This window comes from Pinus tabuliformis, chromosome J (genome assembly GCF_031772625.1).
Source record: "Pinus tabuliformis cultivar Carrire ecotype Pingquan chromosome J, CPIR1, whole genome shotgun sequence".
In the NCBI taxonomy this organism is placed as follows: Eukaryota; Viridiplantae; Streptophyta; class Pinopsida; order Pinales; family Pinaceae; genus Pinus; species Pinus tabuliformis.
Genome location: NC_142295.1, coordinates 695010438 through 695028435, shown reverse-complemented (window position 1 = coordinate 695028435; position 17998 = coordinate 695010438). Strand labels below are relative to the sequence as shown.

General features: G+C 40.0%; 1 protein-coding gene across 9 annotated transcripts in view; it reads right to left on the bottom strand.

Moving 5' to 3' along the window:
- Positions 1-17998, bottom strand: part of RNEE/G (RNAse E/G-like protein) — a 424083-nt gene that overhangs the window by 346287 nt on the left and 59798 nt on the right. For 7 of the 9 annotated variants that reach the window (XM_089378340.1, XM_089378342.1, XM_089378337.1 and 4 more), the window contains exon 5: positions 9382-9581. In XM_089378340.1, coding sequence (XP_089234466.1) covers positions 9382-9581 — 200 coding nt within the window. Of the gene's footprint in view, positions 1-9381; positions 9582-9673; positions 9747-17998 lie in introns of all 9 variants that reach the window. The other 2 variants (XM_089378343.1, XM_089378339.1) reach the window with 2 other exon arrangements.

The window sequence follows — 17998 nt, the reverse complement described above, 5'->3', positions numbered from 1 at the left end:
AACCTATATAGATATGTATATGTATACACAGAACACAGAAATCAACAACTGAGTTTAATGCTTTTATTAAAACTCAAGACAGTGCAAAGAAATAAATACCATATAATTATAAATCCGATTGTGAATAGTTTCCAAGCTCCAACTTGGACTTCAGTGAGGCTCCAACCTCCAGAGCACCAACTCTGTTTTGCAGTGGTTCTCCACTTAGGAGCACCTACCCCAATGACTTCAGTCCTGTTCAGTTCTGAGGCTTCAACCTCTTGGGCTCCAACCCAACCTTGGTATAAACAGGTATGCTGCTGCACTCTATTCAGCTGAGGTTGTCTCACTCCTGCTCTCCTGCCTCTGCTGCTTCTGCTACCTCTACAGCCTCTGCCGCTTTTTCTGCCTCTTTTGCCTCTGTTGCTTCTACTATCTCACCCTCGGGTTCTTCACCACCATAACCGCCCCAACAGTTCTATGTTTCTACTGTTTTATACATTCCCATGCCTTTGTCCATTCGTTTCCGCTTACACCGACTCTTAGGCTTCCTCCTTAGTCGTTGTCGTTTCCTCTGACTCGCTTGATCTTTCAGCTTCCCAATACGACCAAATCCATTTATTCCTATCTTGGTCCTCTCCTTTCCCGAGGATCTTTGAACTCTAGGAGGGGCCTCTGTTGCAATAGATCTAACTGGTTGCAAAGTCCTAGCACTCTGACATTGTAAGGTTGAACCCTGCCCAAACTCTGTAGTGGATCCAAAGAAATTACTTCCAAAGCTTCCGAAAGGCAATCTGACTGTGCCATCGGTGTTGGTTATCTTCGATCGGATCTGTGCATCAACCGCCACAGAAGGACGATGATTTTCACGAAACGATCCCGCCGTAACAAATGATCTCATCATGGTGGAAGTCGCCATTGCCATTGCAATCCGAAAACCAAAGGAACGAAATCTAAGAAAACTAATATAAAAGTCTAGAAACACCCTTTTGCCCCGCCGTTTCAGTTTTATTCCAAAAACCCACGTAATCGCGCCCATATTAGCCTCTACCGCATTCGCAATCGCAGCCATTGATCACCCTCATCCAACGGTTCCCGCGTCGCTACGGCCTTTTGCTTGCACATTAAACCTCATGCATCTCCTCACTGTCCAATCAAACCCCGCCGCGATCAAACGGCAGTCGCACCTTTCCTCGCCGAAACCTGCATACGCGTTAACCTGCAGGGGCGGCGGTTTTCATCTGCCACACGTCGTATTTTGATTGGATCGTTGGCCCTTATACATATACCACCGAACCCCGGTGGGCAATGCGGGGAATACCGCTTACCGCCTACCTATACGTCTCCCACGCATTATCGTCCGCGCATCTTTCGCGTGCGACGACCGTTGGATCCGCTGCTCTTTGATCCGACGGCTCACATTCATCTCCCATGTATGGCTGTGTCGAAATAATGAGCAGGCGGTCTAATAGATCAATGGGTATACCATGTGGAGACTTGTAATTTGTTCCATGGATTTTTGTGATGCCACGATTTGTTGCAACAACCAATATCGGTGCCATCTCATTCTCTAGAGCACGATTCAAAAATGAGAAGCATTCAATGTCAAGCATATGGACTTCGTCAATAAAAAGCACACCTGGTACAATTTCAGCTTTGCCTTCTTCCCTCCATTCAGCAACTTTACTGTCAATCTGTTCCCTCACTTCAGAACGGATCTCTCCAGTATCTCCTGTAAAGAGGGCCAGAAACCCTTGCGTCCTGCTATTGATGACATCGATCTCATGCAGCATAACGCAATGCACCACTTCTTTGCGTTTCTGAAGCTCTCCATCTGGGCACTGTACGAACTTGGTCTGCGGCCCCATTGCATCATAATCCCTGGACCTCGCAAAAGACCACCCCAACTTTGTAATCTTCCCAGAAGCTTTATCGATCGCAATCACATCCCCACTCTGGACCTTCTCCTTGCTCAAACCTTCGATCATCTTGCTCCCCAAATCATACACAGTATCCATCTTTGTCGTCTCTCTGCTCCTCGAATATTGCCATATTGACATCAATGACAATCTGTGTCTAACAATCTCCCCCTTTGTTATTGATGGCAATATTCTTCTGCTTTCTCCCCCTTTGACATCAATGGCAAAGGGATGCGACTCCCCCTATCAAACTGCTCCCCCTGTCCTGCTACATCTTTATGAATGAACTTGAGTGATGATAAAGAAATAACCCCCATCTTTTGACGCAGATGTTCGAATGCTTCTCGAGGAAGAGGTTTTGTGAAAATATCAGTTATCTGCTCCTTAGTACTGATATATTGCAGGACGATGTTTTGTTCAGCGACTTGTTCACGGAGGAAATGATACTTCATTGGTATGTGTTTGGTTCTTGAGTGCATCACAGGATTTTTGTTGAGACTGATAGCACTTGTGTTGTCACAATAGACGGAAATTGGTTGATCTGTACATATGTCGAGATCTTTTAGAGCTTCCTTCATCCATAGTATCTGAGAACAACACTCTGCTGCAGCAATATACTCAGTTTCAGCTGTGGATAATGATATGGAGGACTGTTTTTTGCTGAGCCAGGATACCAAACAGTGTCCTAGGAAGAATGCATTTCCACTAGTGCTTCTCCAATCATCTATACTTCCAGCCCAATCAGCATCGATGTATGCAGTTACAGTCAGTGTTGAGTCCTTTGGATACCAAAGACCGAAATCAGAAGTTCCCTTCAGATATCTGAGAATTCTTTTTACAGCTAATAAATGGGATTGTTTGGGAGCAGATTGAAATCTTCCCACCATTCCTACTGCTTGCATTATGTCTGGTCGTGTAGCTGTTAAGTATAGAAGGGCTCCAATCATTGACCTGTAATGAGTTGCATCTATTAGAGGGGAGTCATCATCTTTGCTCAGTTTGCAGTTTGTGGTCATAGGTGTGCTCATGGGTGCACAATCCTCCATTCCATATTTTTTGAGCATGTCTTTTAGATATTTGGTTTGAGATATACACAATCCTGCTCTAGTTTGAGATATTTGAAGTCCAAGGAAGTGGGACAGCTCTCCTATCATTGACATCTCAAACTCTTTTGACATGTTTTGAGAAAATTCATGGCTCATTTCATCATTATTACTAGCAAAAATCAGATCATCGACATAAACAAGAGCAACTAGTAACTTACCTTGATCTGTCTTTATGTATAGATTGCTTCCAGTCACTCCCTTTTTGAAGCCTTGTTGTTGTAGATAGTGATCCAGTCTTGCATACCAAGCTCTAGGAGCTTGTTTCAACCCATATAAAGCCTTTTTCAACTTACAAACTAAGTCCTTTCCTGTTGTTAGATCAAACCTTCTGGCTGCTCCATGTAGACTTCCTCCTTGAGTTCCCCATTTAGAAATGTTGATTTCACGTCCATTTGATAGATTTTGAATCCTTTTGAGCAAGCAAATGCCAAGAACATCCTGATAGCTTCCTTACGGGCCACTGGTGCAAATGTCTCTTCAAAGTCAATTCCTTCAATTTGTGAATAGCCTTTGTAGACAAGTCTTGCCTTGTTTCTGATAACCCGTCCTTCCTCGTTCATTTTATTTTTGAACACCCATTTGGTTCCTATTATGTTTTTGTCCTTTGGACGAGGTACCAACTCCCATGTCTTGTTCTTCTCAATTTGGGTCATTTCTTCTTCCATGGCTTTTACCCAATGAGGATCCTTACTTGCTTCTGCAAATGTTTCTGGTTCTATCATAGATAGGAGGGCAATGACTTTTCTCTTGGGTGTAATTGTTATCCTTCTTCGGGTCTGCACACCTTCATCTTTATCACCAATGATCTGCTCTTCTGGATGGTGTCTTTGGACATACTTCGTCTTAGAAGGGGTATTAGGTGGTTCTCTTTCCTCTTCTTCTTCTTCTTCTTCCTCATCTATTTCTTCTTCTTTAGGTTCTTCTTCTTCAATGAGAGAGTCATCTTCATGTTCTTCAATTTCCTTTACTGGAAGATCTTCATCAACCTTTACATCAATGCTTTCCACTATTTTCTTCAGTCGATAATTGTAGCACTTGTAAGCCTTGCTCCGTGTAGAGTATCCAAGAAATATCCCTTCATCAACCCGAGAATCAAACTTTCCTGGTGAACCATCATTTATTTTTATGAAGCACTTGCTTCCAAAGATCTTGAAGTACTTCACCAAAGCAGGTCTTCCTTTCCATAGCTCATAAGGAGTTTTATCACAATTTGGTCTTAATTGAGTTCGATTCAGTGTGTAGACAGTTGTCCCTACTGCTTCTCTCCAGAATCTAGGCTGTAAGTCTGCTGCTAATAGCATAGTTCTTGCCATTTCTTGGACTGTTCGGTTTCTTCTTTCAACTACCCCATTTTGCTGAGGTGTTCTGGCAGCTGAGAATTCCCTTTTAATTCCATGAATATTACAGAACTCACTAAACTCATTTGATGTGAATTCTCCTCCTTTGTCTGTTCTGAGGCACTTAATTTTTGAATCTTTTTCATTTTCTACAAGGGCTTTTAGATTCTTGAAACACTCAAAAGTTTCAGATTTATACTTTATGAAATATATCCACATCATTCTAGTATAATCATCAACAAATAACACAAAGTACCTTTCTCCTTGGAGTGCTTGATTTCTAGTTGGCCCACATACATCAGCATGGATGATCTCTAAGGGCTTCGATGTAGAGTGTTCCTTTGTCTTGTGGTTGATTCTGGTCAGCGTTCCATGTTGACATGGACCACATACTGCTTGCTTTGGTTTGAACAGCCTTAGGATGTCTCGTACAGCTTTGATCTTGCTGATATTGATCAGATTTTCGAAGCTTGTATGTCCAAGTCACTTGTGCCACAGCCAACTCTCATCTGTCTGACTCAGGTAGCATTTATTTTCTTGAATCTTGTTCAGAATGTAAATGTTGTCTGGTGTCCTCACCCCTTTTGCCACAAGTTTCCCTGAGGCAGAGTTCCTTATTTCACAGTCTTTGGTGCTGAAAACAACCTTATGTCCTTGATCACAGATTTGGCTGACACTCAAGAGGTTTTGTTTGAGTCCATCAACCAGCAGAGCATCTTGAGCTTTTCCTTTTCCATTGATCAGAGTAATTGTTCCTTTTCCTGCAATTCTGCCAAATCCACTTCCAAAGGACACATTCCCTTCCTTTTTGCTCAGTGAGACAAACTTCCTTCTGTCTCCTGCCATGTGTCTAGAGCATCCACTATCTATAAACCATTGGTTTCCATTATTTTGAGCATATAGAGCCAGGCCGCATTTGTCCATGCTGGAGCTCTTGCTACTCGTCTTTCTTCCTTTGAGTGGGCAGTCTTGTTCATAGTGTCCATTATTGTAGCAGAAAGAGCAAATCAGATCAAACTTGGTCAAGGGATCAAATGAATTAAAGGTTTTGATTTGTCCCTGCCTTTTGGGGGCATATGAGTTGATTATTCTATCCTTTAGCTTTGTCTTTTCACTTCTGCGAGCCATACAATGTCTGGCTTGATGACCGAAGTTTTTACAGTGAAAGCAGTGTCCAAGAAAGATGGTTTTGTACTTGTTGAAGCAACCATGGTTTGAGTTGATTTCCTTCCTGGGAATTACTCCTCCCTTGTTCTTTGGATTTGCGATGGGCCCTTGGTGGAGTACAGGTTTGTATTTGCTATAGTGTCCATGATTCGACTCCACATTCTTCTTTGGAGTAATTCTCTCTTCATTCTTGGGATCTGGGGTGCACTTTTCATCTTTTGGATTGCAGGAAAGTGCTTCGGCATAGCTTTTCGCATTATTCTTAGTGCTTGAGGATTCTCCTTTGAAACCTATTCCAGACTTGTCATGTTGAGGTTTTTGATTTTTCATAATAGTCTCAAGTATTTGAGAGCTTTTACAGCCCTTTTTAATTTGCTCCAACTCCTTTCTCAGAGACACTATTTCGGTCTCGCATTCTTCACAAGTCTCTTCCTTTTCTTTAAGCCCTGATTTTCTTCAAGCTTCCTTTTTCCTCACTGCTCCACCTTAACTCTGATACCATGTTAGAAAATCAAAAGGCAGAAAGATTTTCTTATCTTTGGTAATTACTTGTGATGTTTTCCTTATCTTCTTAAGGTCTTATTTCATCTTTCTTATGTCTTCTTTAATTTCTTATCATCAAGTAAATATCAAAATCAAATGCATGAAGATGAAGACAACAAGAACACAGGATATAGGCTCTCAGCTAGGGAAAAACCCCTCTCCTAGGGGAAAACCCAACAAAATCTCTTCTCTTCTTCTAGAACCAAGGCAAATGAGAGAACCAAGACCTTTTGGGCTAACAACAAGACCTCCTTCATTCCTCCAAGTCAGCCTCCCAACTCTTCAAACATCAACATAAGATAACCTTCCAAAAAGCTGATCAACCAGGGTCTCGAACCTTTCTTCACTTCTGAAGTTCAACTTGTAGTATCTCGGACATGCAGAAAACATAACCAGTCCTCCTCGCATGTGTGAGCCAAAAAGACAAGAAAAGCATCCTTTTTTTTTTCATTAGACCTCTTCCTTTTCTTCGCTAGAGTTTACATTTCCATTACAAGCCTTTCCATCTTCCTTACTAGCCTTCGTACTTCTTCTGAATTGCAGATCGAAAGTGTGTGGCATATCTCCTAAGTGATGTCGAATGAGTTGTCAATATATAGTGGTTGGAGCTCCCATTTGAGGCCGACTTGACTGCACTTGAGGCCGACTTGGAGGAGGAGTTTTACATGGCCAATTACATCAAAATAAATTTTATTTTCTTGACTTAATAAGCCTCAAGAAGGGTCTAATATAATGACAAAGACTGTGACCCAAGACACAAATCGTGGGGGCACACAATGGGTGCCAATATCTAGAAATAGACTCAATAAGGCATGAAACCCATGCTCCAAATATTTTTCTTTTACAATAAATTACATCATGACAATAAATACAATTATGAAGACCAATACTAGTTACATTTTTCAACAACAATGACAGTACAGACGGCATGTTTGGTACAAATAGCAATAATGGTGGCATAGCATATGGATGTTGAGATGACAAGTCTGTATGGCAGCGGGAGTGGCGGCAATAGCATATGGATAGTGGTTGGCAACAGAAAGGTATAGATGACACTGAAAACTTAGAATGCGCTGGCAAAGTACATCAGTTGTACAGTTTGGCAGCATTTTGGCTGTACAAATCAATTCGCATGGCAACAGAAGAATATTGTACAGATAAATCATACAACAACAGGGTGTAATCGTACGGTGACTGTAGCAGTATGGTGGAACCAATATGATGGTCAATGGCATCCAATGACTATACAGTTGGTGATAGTCTGGTACGCAGTCAAAGTGACTGCAAACTTATCCTTTAATTAATTCTACAAATTGTGATAGCAATATGGACTGTGGCTGCAGTTTTTTTTATTCTGTTACTATATAGATGTTCTCTATTAGTAATCCTGATTTTAATTTATATTTAACAACACGACAATATTTTTCTTTTCTTCCAATGTAATTCAACACTGTATAGGGCCAAGGGCCTAACATGGTTAATGACCCAAAACTTGAAAAGAGGGGTTCGCCAAAAGCCAAATTAGACAAAGTCTAAATGTGGTGTGGCCAAAGGCCAAATCAGAAACTAAGCTCTCATACCAATTGTGATAGTCAAACCTAGCTACAAGTTAGATATTGAAAATATTTGAAATATAACTTAATCCATTGAAGATAAAATAATAATATATTGAATAATGTATGAGGAATTTATATTGTTTGGTTACATGAGGACCCTGTAAAAATACTAGGTGGAATGCCCTTTCATCAATAATCATGTTGCAACTAATAGACATGTACTTTCATAATTATTAATTATACTTATGAATTATTATTATTATTATTATTATTATTATTTATTGAGATGTTTATGTTCGTAACATTATCTTAGAATTCAGTTTTTCATGATAGCTCCAAGCACATAGAGATCAGATATCACTTCATTCGAGACAGGATTCAAAAGTGAGCAGTGAAGCTCTAGTAAACGGACCTGTCAGTGGATAGCTGATGTTCTGACTGATCCCTTAGCAAAAGGGAAATTTGAAGCATTCAGAGACAGACTTTCACTGCTGCAAAATTCCTTCATCGTAAAGAGGGAGTGTTGAGAAGTATAACTCAAGCAGACTCTTCTTGCACAGGTTAGGTGTAACATGCAGGTCGTTCATGACAACTTCTAGTGACCATTTAGTAAAGGCGAGAAATAATGCCATCATGTAATCCCACTTAAATAAAAGTGAAATTCAAATGAAATATTCAAGAATATTAGTGAATTAGATTTGTTCTAATGCTAGCCATACATCTCATTGTTGAGATAAAGTAGTTGCTAGGATTAAAGAGACTAGTTGTTAAGATATGGGAAATTAGTTGTTAATATTGAGGAGATCAGTTATCTCTCTCAAAGCATAAATAGGACAAGTTTGGAGAAACTGAAACACACATGAAAACACTTGAGAGAGGCAGAGACCAAGAGAAGGCGGAGAGTGCATCTGAGAGGAGAAAGAACAGATCTGTTGTAGCAAACTGCAAGAAGGAATCCATGCAGCAGCAGCATTGTACAATTGTACAGGAGTAGCTGTTGCCTTCTTTCTTCAGAAGAGCCGTACTTCCATTTTAGTGGATTATACTTCTCTACTGTGTAGTGTCTTGTTCACCATACAGCTGTTAAGTTACAGCAGACTGTTGAGGTACATTATAAGCTTTGATAATTGGAATGATAAGTTAATTTCAAGAGAAAAATCACTCTGCATGTTTGTTATTCATTTATTGTTTCTTTTGAACATTTTTCCAGCCATATGTGTGATTGTTGCATGTTCAGAAATATTCGTTCTGTGATTAATAAGTTCAGATTTGATTTATATAATAAAGATAAACATAGGACAGCAGCCATCTAAGGCCTTTGGAAAACTCGATAAAGAATGAGCAAGGGCAAACTTGAGCTTTGAAGCAGTCATCACATGACAATCTTTCATTCTGGGATGTTCTATATATTATTTGTATTAGAGGCAATGAAAGGCTTGGTTTAGGTGTATTTTCATTATAATGTGCCTCGAACAAGATCACATCGGTAATCCTCAAGAAAATATCGCCATTTATAAACAGCAACTGAATGTAGCTTGTGAAATATGGTTTTTCTCATTTGCTAATACAAATATGTTCTTCAAAGAAAACAATATTGTTAACTTTATATGTAGAGAGCAGGATAGTTTTTGAGTCTATATGTATTTACTAGTGCACCTTATCGTTTGAATCAGATTAGAGAGTTATTGTATCATGTGTCCAGCATCTTGAGTACAATGAATAAAGCTAGAGACACAAACAAACAACTATCGCACTACCAGAATCTAGAGCACACCTGAAGTTCAGCCTGCCAAAGATTAGTTCTTCCTTCAGAAGCTGACATGGGAATAGCCAACTCAGGGTCCCAAGCACCAAGGGAAGTAAGAGATCCACTGATATATAATTGTTGACCATCCTCTACTTCTGCCTCCAGATTCCATTTTACCTTACACAACTTTTGTCTCCTATTATTTGTATTTTCTGAACCTGCAAACACTAATAGTAGTGTTTCCAAGTAAATAAAATGTGTAGCACCATAGGCTCTCTATATAATAATAAGCATGTCTATTTTCTCATACTGGTCGTACCAATTTTAGGGGAAACTATAAAGCTTCATATCATACAGTTCAATATCCGATGCTTTCTGTAGTAAGGACAATCCTGTTTCAAGGCAAGCATGCAAAATACAAATACAAGTGAAAATAAATCAGAATATTTCCCTTTATTTCTCAAAGATGCCATTCTAAATAAGGATATTGCAACACAACACTTCCAGGAAATGGAGAAAAATATGGGGTTTCCAAAATGTCCGAGCTATCCAAAAGAACAGTTTTCAAAATTTTAGGAAATGCAGAAACAGCACATCACACATGCACACACATGTATGTACAAACTCGTAGTCACCAGACATAGGGACACCGGGATTAAAGTGTCTAACCTGGGTACGTAGACCCTCAAAACAAGGCGCGTGTGTGGGCACACACACACACGCACACACACGCGCACACAACTTTTACAACTCTTACAACATTTAAAATATAAAACTACATTAACTGATCAAACATGCAACAATAAACCATATATCACACATACATAGAATCAAACAAAACCATAAACTCAGGACAGAGAAGTTATGTAGTTTTCTCATTCAGCAATCAAAATGTATTACATAGATTGAAAACAAGATAAATGATAAAACCGAAATATGATACACGATACTAATATGCTCATATTATAGATGGAATGCCAATGGCAGATACAAAATAGTGTAGATTCTTAGAAGAATCTCAAGAGTGATGAGTCATGGGCTATATCTTGTCCACCTGCATTTCATAGTCATTGTTGCCACAAAATCTACTAGGCCTGGTGCAAAGCCTCACTGGACAGGACCAGACCTTTTGGCAACAAAAGAAAGGGTTGCCACTGTCACCTCAGCAATATTTCTCCTGCTCTTTAGTGATAGTTAACCACAAGGGAGACTTCCCTAGATCACCTAAAAGATATTCTAATGCTACGGCTCAAGGTGATAAATAAGGGGGTTATAATATTGGATAGAGTACTGCCAAGGCCTGGAAAGACCTATATATTCTATACTAGAGTTCAAATACTCTATGCCTAGACCTAAAAGCAAGGCTGCTATAAGTCAGGGTTTGATAGATATGTAATGATAAGGTGTGGAATGTCACATAGCAGTCCAAGAAAAGGTCTTCAAATAATATTGAACAACAAAGGATCAAAGATCTTCCAATAGAAAATATGGTTATGTTGGGAAACTAATTTCTATGGCTGTTAGCTATGCATAAACAGCAAAAAGAAGCATGATATCAACCCTAAATGAGGAAGATTTACCATGCATTAAACTATATTTTGCCTTCACACAATTTATAGATGCAAATCCTAATATATGAGCCACAAACATCCACACAAATTCCACTTTTATGCATAAATCTGCCCGAGAAACCCTAGCAGCTAACCCTAGATATCTAGGAGTGAGGGAAAGAAGAAAGTAAAATTGATGGCCAATCAACAAAACAACGATTAGTCCTAGGGATTAATGGAATCTTTTAGGGACAAAATTCAAGGAAAAGACCTTGATGGAGTAATGGGGGATGGCTAGGGCATTTACTTTTAGAACCCTAACTATTATTATTGTGAGGTGATCCAAATGGATCCTAGAACACTCTCTAAGTTTTCATGAACTCTTAAAAAAATCATGCCAAAAATTCAAAGTCTTATAAAGATCAAGCTATCGGAGGGAATTCTCAGACAATTGCAATGGCAATCAGTGCGGATCAACAAGTGTCGTCGATCTAGCGCACAGAGCCATAGACCGTGGCAACGCGCGCTGACACCAACCAGCAAATGTAGGGATAATTTTAAGCAACGGAGGTAGTTTCCGATATGCAAGTCGCTAATTGCATATTGCAGGACAAACCCCTCAAAGAAGGAAAGGCCGCAAGCACCCGGACCCGAAATATCATAAAATGCAACGGATATCGTTCTGATTCCATCAGAAGCGGGATCCCACAAAAACCGACAGGATATCGAAAGGGCTTTGAGCGGTAAGCGGTTTCAACCGAGCCCCGCCCGATGCCATACAATGGTTGCCACGCATCCGGCGGAAGAGAGACAAAACCGCTTACATCGGACGGGTAAACATCATGCTACTCAGCCGCCCGATATGAACGATGATCGTAGGATCTGGGGCCCCCAGATCAATGGCGGAGACACGTTCCGATGGATGACCGGATTTGACAAGATTATAAAGCAAGATCACATAGGATTTGAAGTCCGATATGGACGATGCATTGGCAGAAGGTTGTGTTTCGCGGGTATTCTTGGAGTTAACGGGAAAAACAGTTGTTTCAAATATGTCCAAGAGAAATGACACTCATCCGTTATGAAATAGGTGGCCACCTCCCTGTGAAGCGTTATACAGTGACTGATTACGCGGGACAGAGGGATTCAAATGGACAGAACCAGGGGAACCAGAGAGTCGAGAAGCGGAAACGAACAGTCAAGAAGAAAATTGGCTTTAAAGCCACAAACTGACAGAGACAGAGCAAGCTAAGAAGCAGAGAGTAGTAGGCAGTAAGCCGAAAGCAGAGAGAAGAAGCCGAGCTGACCTACGAAAGCAAAGGCAGCATCGAGCCAAGATTAAGACAGAGACAAAGAGAGTCAGAGAGTCTGTGTGCTCCAGAGAAGACTTGAGAGGTTCAAGCGAACTCCTCTGTATATACCTGTCATGTATGAGTCTCAGATTGGGCTCATACTACTGTGACCAGTAGAGGTCAAGAGTCAGTAAGGAGAGTCTGTGTACTCCAGAGACTTGGGGGATCCAAGTACAGTCCTACTGATTTATACTTGTTCAGTGAGACTGAAATTGAGCTCACAGTTGTAAAAACTCTGCTTTGAAAACATAATAGAGAGGCCACCACTGAAGGCTGGACCAGGAGACGTAGCCCAGGAGTATTGGGTGAACTCCTTATTAAACTTGTTATGTTAATATATTTGTCTGTTATGTTTTCTTTAACTGCTTCATTGCCTGTGTATTTCGCAATCTTATTGATTCGTTGCATAAAATAACATAGGCACATCCATGCACATGAGTCTGTAATACCTTATTAATTATCTTAAATCAATTCCAGATCAAGTGGTATCAGAGCTCTAGGTTGCTAAGGTTAGACAAGCTTGTGCTGGATTTTTTTGTTGAATGTTAACTAGAACAAGGCTCAAATTAGGAGAAGGAGAGTTGGTTGAAGCTAACCCAGAAATTGGAAGAGTCTATCCTAGAAGGAAAATGACAGAAGAAAGTCCCTTGGAATCAGACTCCCAGTTCATGGACAGTTTCATGACCATGAGAGCCATGGCAGAAGAAATGTAGAGAGAATTTAAGAAAGGTAGAGGTGAAGATTCTTCAATCTCCAAACAAGATAAAGGAGTAGAAGAACCTCTTCTAGTTGCCCACCCAGAAGGCAAAGGAAAAGAAGAGAAGCCCTCTCCACCATCTCCCCCATCATCACCTTCATCATCATCTTCTTCACATAAAGAAAGCCCTGAAAAGAAAAAGAAGAAACCTTCTTTGATTAAATTAGATGTGAAGTTTGATTTGCCAGTTTATGACAGAGAATTGAATGCAGAAAAGCTAGATAACTAGATTAGATAGATTGATGTATATTACAGAGTGCATAACATCGATTCAAAAAGGAGAAAGATTCAGCTGGCGAGCCTACGCCTTGGAGGCACTGCCCTAGTATGGTGGGAAGGCAGGACACAAGCTGATTTGAAGAAGCATGGTAAAATTCTTTCTACCTAGAATGAATTTGTTTCTGCCATTAAAAAACAATTATATTCACTAGCTTATATGCAGCAAGCTATGATTAGTTGGCAAACTCTTCGCCAATTAAAAGGGCAAAGTGTACAACGCTACACCCAAGAATTTAGAAAAAGAGATTTGATTCTAGGAATTTCTTTAGACTCACCTGAAACTCTGCTGAAGTATATAGGTGGTCTACATAGCTATTTAAAGCACACCATTCTCATGTTTAATCCTACTAGCATAGACGAGGTATTTGTTCAGGCTACACATCTAGAGGCTAGAGGCAAGAATGCGAACCCAGAAGTTGGGGGATCATCAAAACCCACTACAAGCAAGAACAAGGTAAAGAGAAAGCAGAAATGGAAAGAGAGGAAGACAAATATTGTACAAAAGACCAAACCTTCATGCACTCACTGCAAGAAGGATGGGCATGATGATGAACACTGCTAGATTCTGCATCCGGAGATGAGGCCCAAGAAGTATGATGGAAAAAAGAAGAAGACTGTTGCAGTTATTCAGAAGGATTTGGGATCAGACTCAGGGGATGAAACAACAATCACAACCACAGGAATAAAAGGTAAAAATTGTGAAGCATCTACTAGTAATTCTGCACAATCTACTAATAATGAAGAAAATGAGAGGAAAAGACATGAGCTCATTCATATTAGAGTTATTTCCAAGCATCAAAAGATTGATACTTTATTTGATAGTGGCTCACAAGTAAACTTAATTTCTGAAGCAATTGTAAGAAGCTAGGATTACTAACCACACCTCACAAGAAGCCATATCCATTGGGTTGGGTATGTGATAAAGCAAAGCTACAAGTGACTATACAGTGCAAACTTAGGTTTTCTTTTGGGTTAGCATTTGTAGATGAGGTTGAGTTAGATATTGTTCCCTTGGATATATGTGGAATTGTTTTAAGAAGTCCTTACTTGTACGATAGAAAATCCATTTTCTATAGAGCTGAAAACAAGTATCAACTCGTTAAAGATGGAATCGAATATATTGTAAGAGCTCATAAACTCAAGAATAATTATACTCTCATATACTCGGGGCAGATGAAAAGAATTGTAAATTCATGCAAACAATTTTTACTGATGGTTTAAAGGAAAAAAAACCTGATAAAACCTATATATTTGAGGGCTGTAATGCTAAACAGCACGCTGATTTAGAAAAAGTTGTTTCAGAATATGATATGCTAGTTAAAGAACCTAAAGTTCTGCCACCCAAAAAGGAAATAGTACATGATATTAATTTGCAGTAAGATGCTCTATTGCCTAACATCGGAATGTACAGATTGTCCGCTTTAGAGAATGCAGAAATCAAGAAGCAGGTACAGGAGCTGCTCGAGAAAGGGTTCATAAGACCTAGCACATCACCGTGTGGGTCTCCAATTGTCTTGGTGAGAAAGAAAGATGGCTCATGGAGAATGTGCATTGATTACAAAGCATTGAATAAGATAACGATCAAAAAACGTTATCCCCTTCCTCGCATAGATGATCTATTAGATCAGTTGAAAGAAATTGTTTACTTTTCCAAGTTGGACTTGCATAGTGGCTACCATCAGGTCAGAGTTGCAGAGCAAGATGCATGGAAGATTGCGTTCAAAACAAAGCAGAGATTGTATGAGTGGTTAGTTATGCCTTTTGGCTTAACTAATGCTCCTGCTGCTTTCATGAAAGTAATGAATGATGTACTCAGGCCTTTTATTGATGATTTTGTCATTGTATATCTAGATTACATTCTTGTATTTAGTAAAACATGGGAAGAACATTTGAAGCATGTAAAGCAGACTCTAGATGTTTTGAAAAGAGAAAATCTTTATGTTAAGCCTAAGTTGCACGAAACGGGGAAACGGAAACGAGTTTCTGAAACGGGAAGCGAAACGAAACGCGACCTCCCCAAATTTTGGAAACGGGGAAACGCGAATATATATATATAATACATATATATATATATTTAAAATATTTAAAAATTATTATTATATATATGTGCAATCATAAAGCATGAATGATTCATTTACATTATATGATTATAATTTATTACATTTAAACATTAAGATTAAATTTACATCACATTTACTCATGAGTCATGAATGATCACATAATGAAAATAAAAATATAGGAAAATCCAAAATCAGCCTTTATTTATATTAGTATATGAGGCTGCAAGTACAATAAAGACTATAAGGCTGCAAGAACTATAGAGACAAGTCACAAAAGACTAATCCTCATCATAACAATCCTCATCAAAAATAGAAGCAGCACAATGCTCAACAGTGGATGGTAGTGTTGAAGAAGATGATGCACCAATTCCACTATCAAATTCGGCCTCAATATTCAGGGCAGCAAGAGAGAGATCCAAATCATGATTTTCTGCATCCACATCCCATTCTTTAGAAGGACCACTGTTGTATTCTGGACCCCTACGAGATGCAAGGCGAAGGTTGGAGTGCACATAAACAAGATCCTCTGCTTTCTGTGAGCCCAACCTATTGCGCTTCACAGAATGAATAAAACCATAAGTGCTCCAATTCCTTTCTGTTGATGAAGAGCTTGCCACTTGTGAAAGAATACGAATGGCAAGGTTTTGCAAATGTACACCATTTGCTCCATGACAAATCCACCACCTAACTGGATTCATGGTGCTTCTCTCCTCCAAAGCTGATATATCTGCATAACCATCTATTCCTGCAGCAAAACTGGCAAATTCCTCCTTTACCTCCCTATGTAGATGAGAAGGAAACATTCTCATAAGGGCTTTTTTCACCCCAGTAGCCACCTCTCTATCCTTATGGGGTGCCTTCCTCTTCCCATTGCTTTTAGCAATAAGCTCCTCATCATAAAATTTGGGGTTCAAAGCATGTGCTAAAGTGTGCAATGGTGTATTGAAATTGTTCCACCTATCAACAATGATTTTCTTGATCAAACCAGCGAAATGATCATCAACAAACAAAAGTTGTGGAGACTCCTGCGAAATGATTTCCATAGTTTTCTCAACCATGGAATCCATGCCATCATATACCTCTCCCAAGAAAGGTTGGTCAGTGTCAGCACTCCGGAGAAGCTCAAATGCAGGGGTTGTGAACTTTAGCAAGAAATCTACCTTGCTCCACCAATCCTCATCAAGGCACAATCTACGCACCATAGATCCCCGCTCTGAATCTGCTTGTCTCCACTCAATCCAAAGTTGACTCACCACCATAGAAACTAATGCATGCTTAACCTCAACAAGGCGGCGCAACATCACGAAGTTTGAGGCATATCTTGTCTCAGCAACTTTTAACAACTCCAATTTGGAGTACTCTCGAAATATGGCCTGAGACTGGTGGTGGTTGGTGATGAATTTGATAATCTCCCTTGCTTCCCCTGTGAGTTCCTTTATCCAGGAAACTTTGTTGTCGATCTCCTCTAAGATCAGATTCAGATTATGGACAATGCATGGTGTCCAAAAGATGTGGTCATACCTCCCCTCAATAATTAAACCTGCAGCTTTGCAAACCGGTGCATTATCCGTGATAACTTGCACCACCTTGTTAGGCCCTATTTGTTCAATAGCTTTTATAATAACATCAGCAATGTATTGTGCATCTTTCACTTCTCCTGAGCAGTCTTCTACCTTGATAAACATTGCTCCTTTGGGGGAAGTGGCAATGATATTTATCAATGGTCTGCGCCTCATATCTGTCCAACCATCTCAGACTATGGTAACCCCAGAGCTACTCCAGGAAGAACGAATTGGAGCTAAAATGTCCTCCACAAGGTCCTTCTCATTTTTGAGAAGCTGGGTTCTGACTTTCTCATAGTTGGGCCCCTTGTACCCTTGAGGAGCTTTGTTAACTGCCCTTATCATATCTTGCCAGTAAGGAGAGCGAACAACATTGAATGGGATACCACATGCATAAATGCACCTAGCCACTCTGGAATCAGTTTCTTCTCTTGCTTGCACATTCACCAATCTAGCAATTCTGCTATCCTGAACTGAAGGGGATGCCCCTGGGCCTCTGGTATTTTTGGGTGCTGGTTGTTCATGTTGTTGAGTGTGACCAGCTCTCCTCTTTCTTGCTTCAACTACAATCCTTGGCTCAATGTTAGATGGAGCTTGAGTAAGCTCATCATGCCTTCTCTTAGTACCATCCGCCTCATCTTGCTCTCTTTGATATGCCCTCCTTGCCAACGGATCTGATGTTTTTGTGCAACCTGAAATCCCCTGTCCTCCTCCATGCAATAGATGCGCCTTCACTCTTGGGTAGGAGCCCTTGTACGTATTATTGCAAAGATTGCATCGCCATTCCCATGAGCCACCACCTCCACATCTTTGAAGCTTCGTCACATGCCTCCAAAGAGGATAATATTTAGCCCTTGGGTTGGCCCTAGGGCTTGAACTTGCAGCTGCACTTTGGCTGGAAGCCATTGCTGCAAAAATAAATTAAAAAAACAAATCTGTAAATAATAAAAACGTTTTTCATATTTTTGGCTGTATAAACCCTAGAAAAATTAAAGAAATAGTAAGAAAAAAACTAAGAAATGAATGTGGCTTACCCAAATTAATTTTCTGTGGCTGAATCTACCCTAAAATGCCAGAAAAGAGG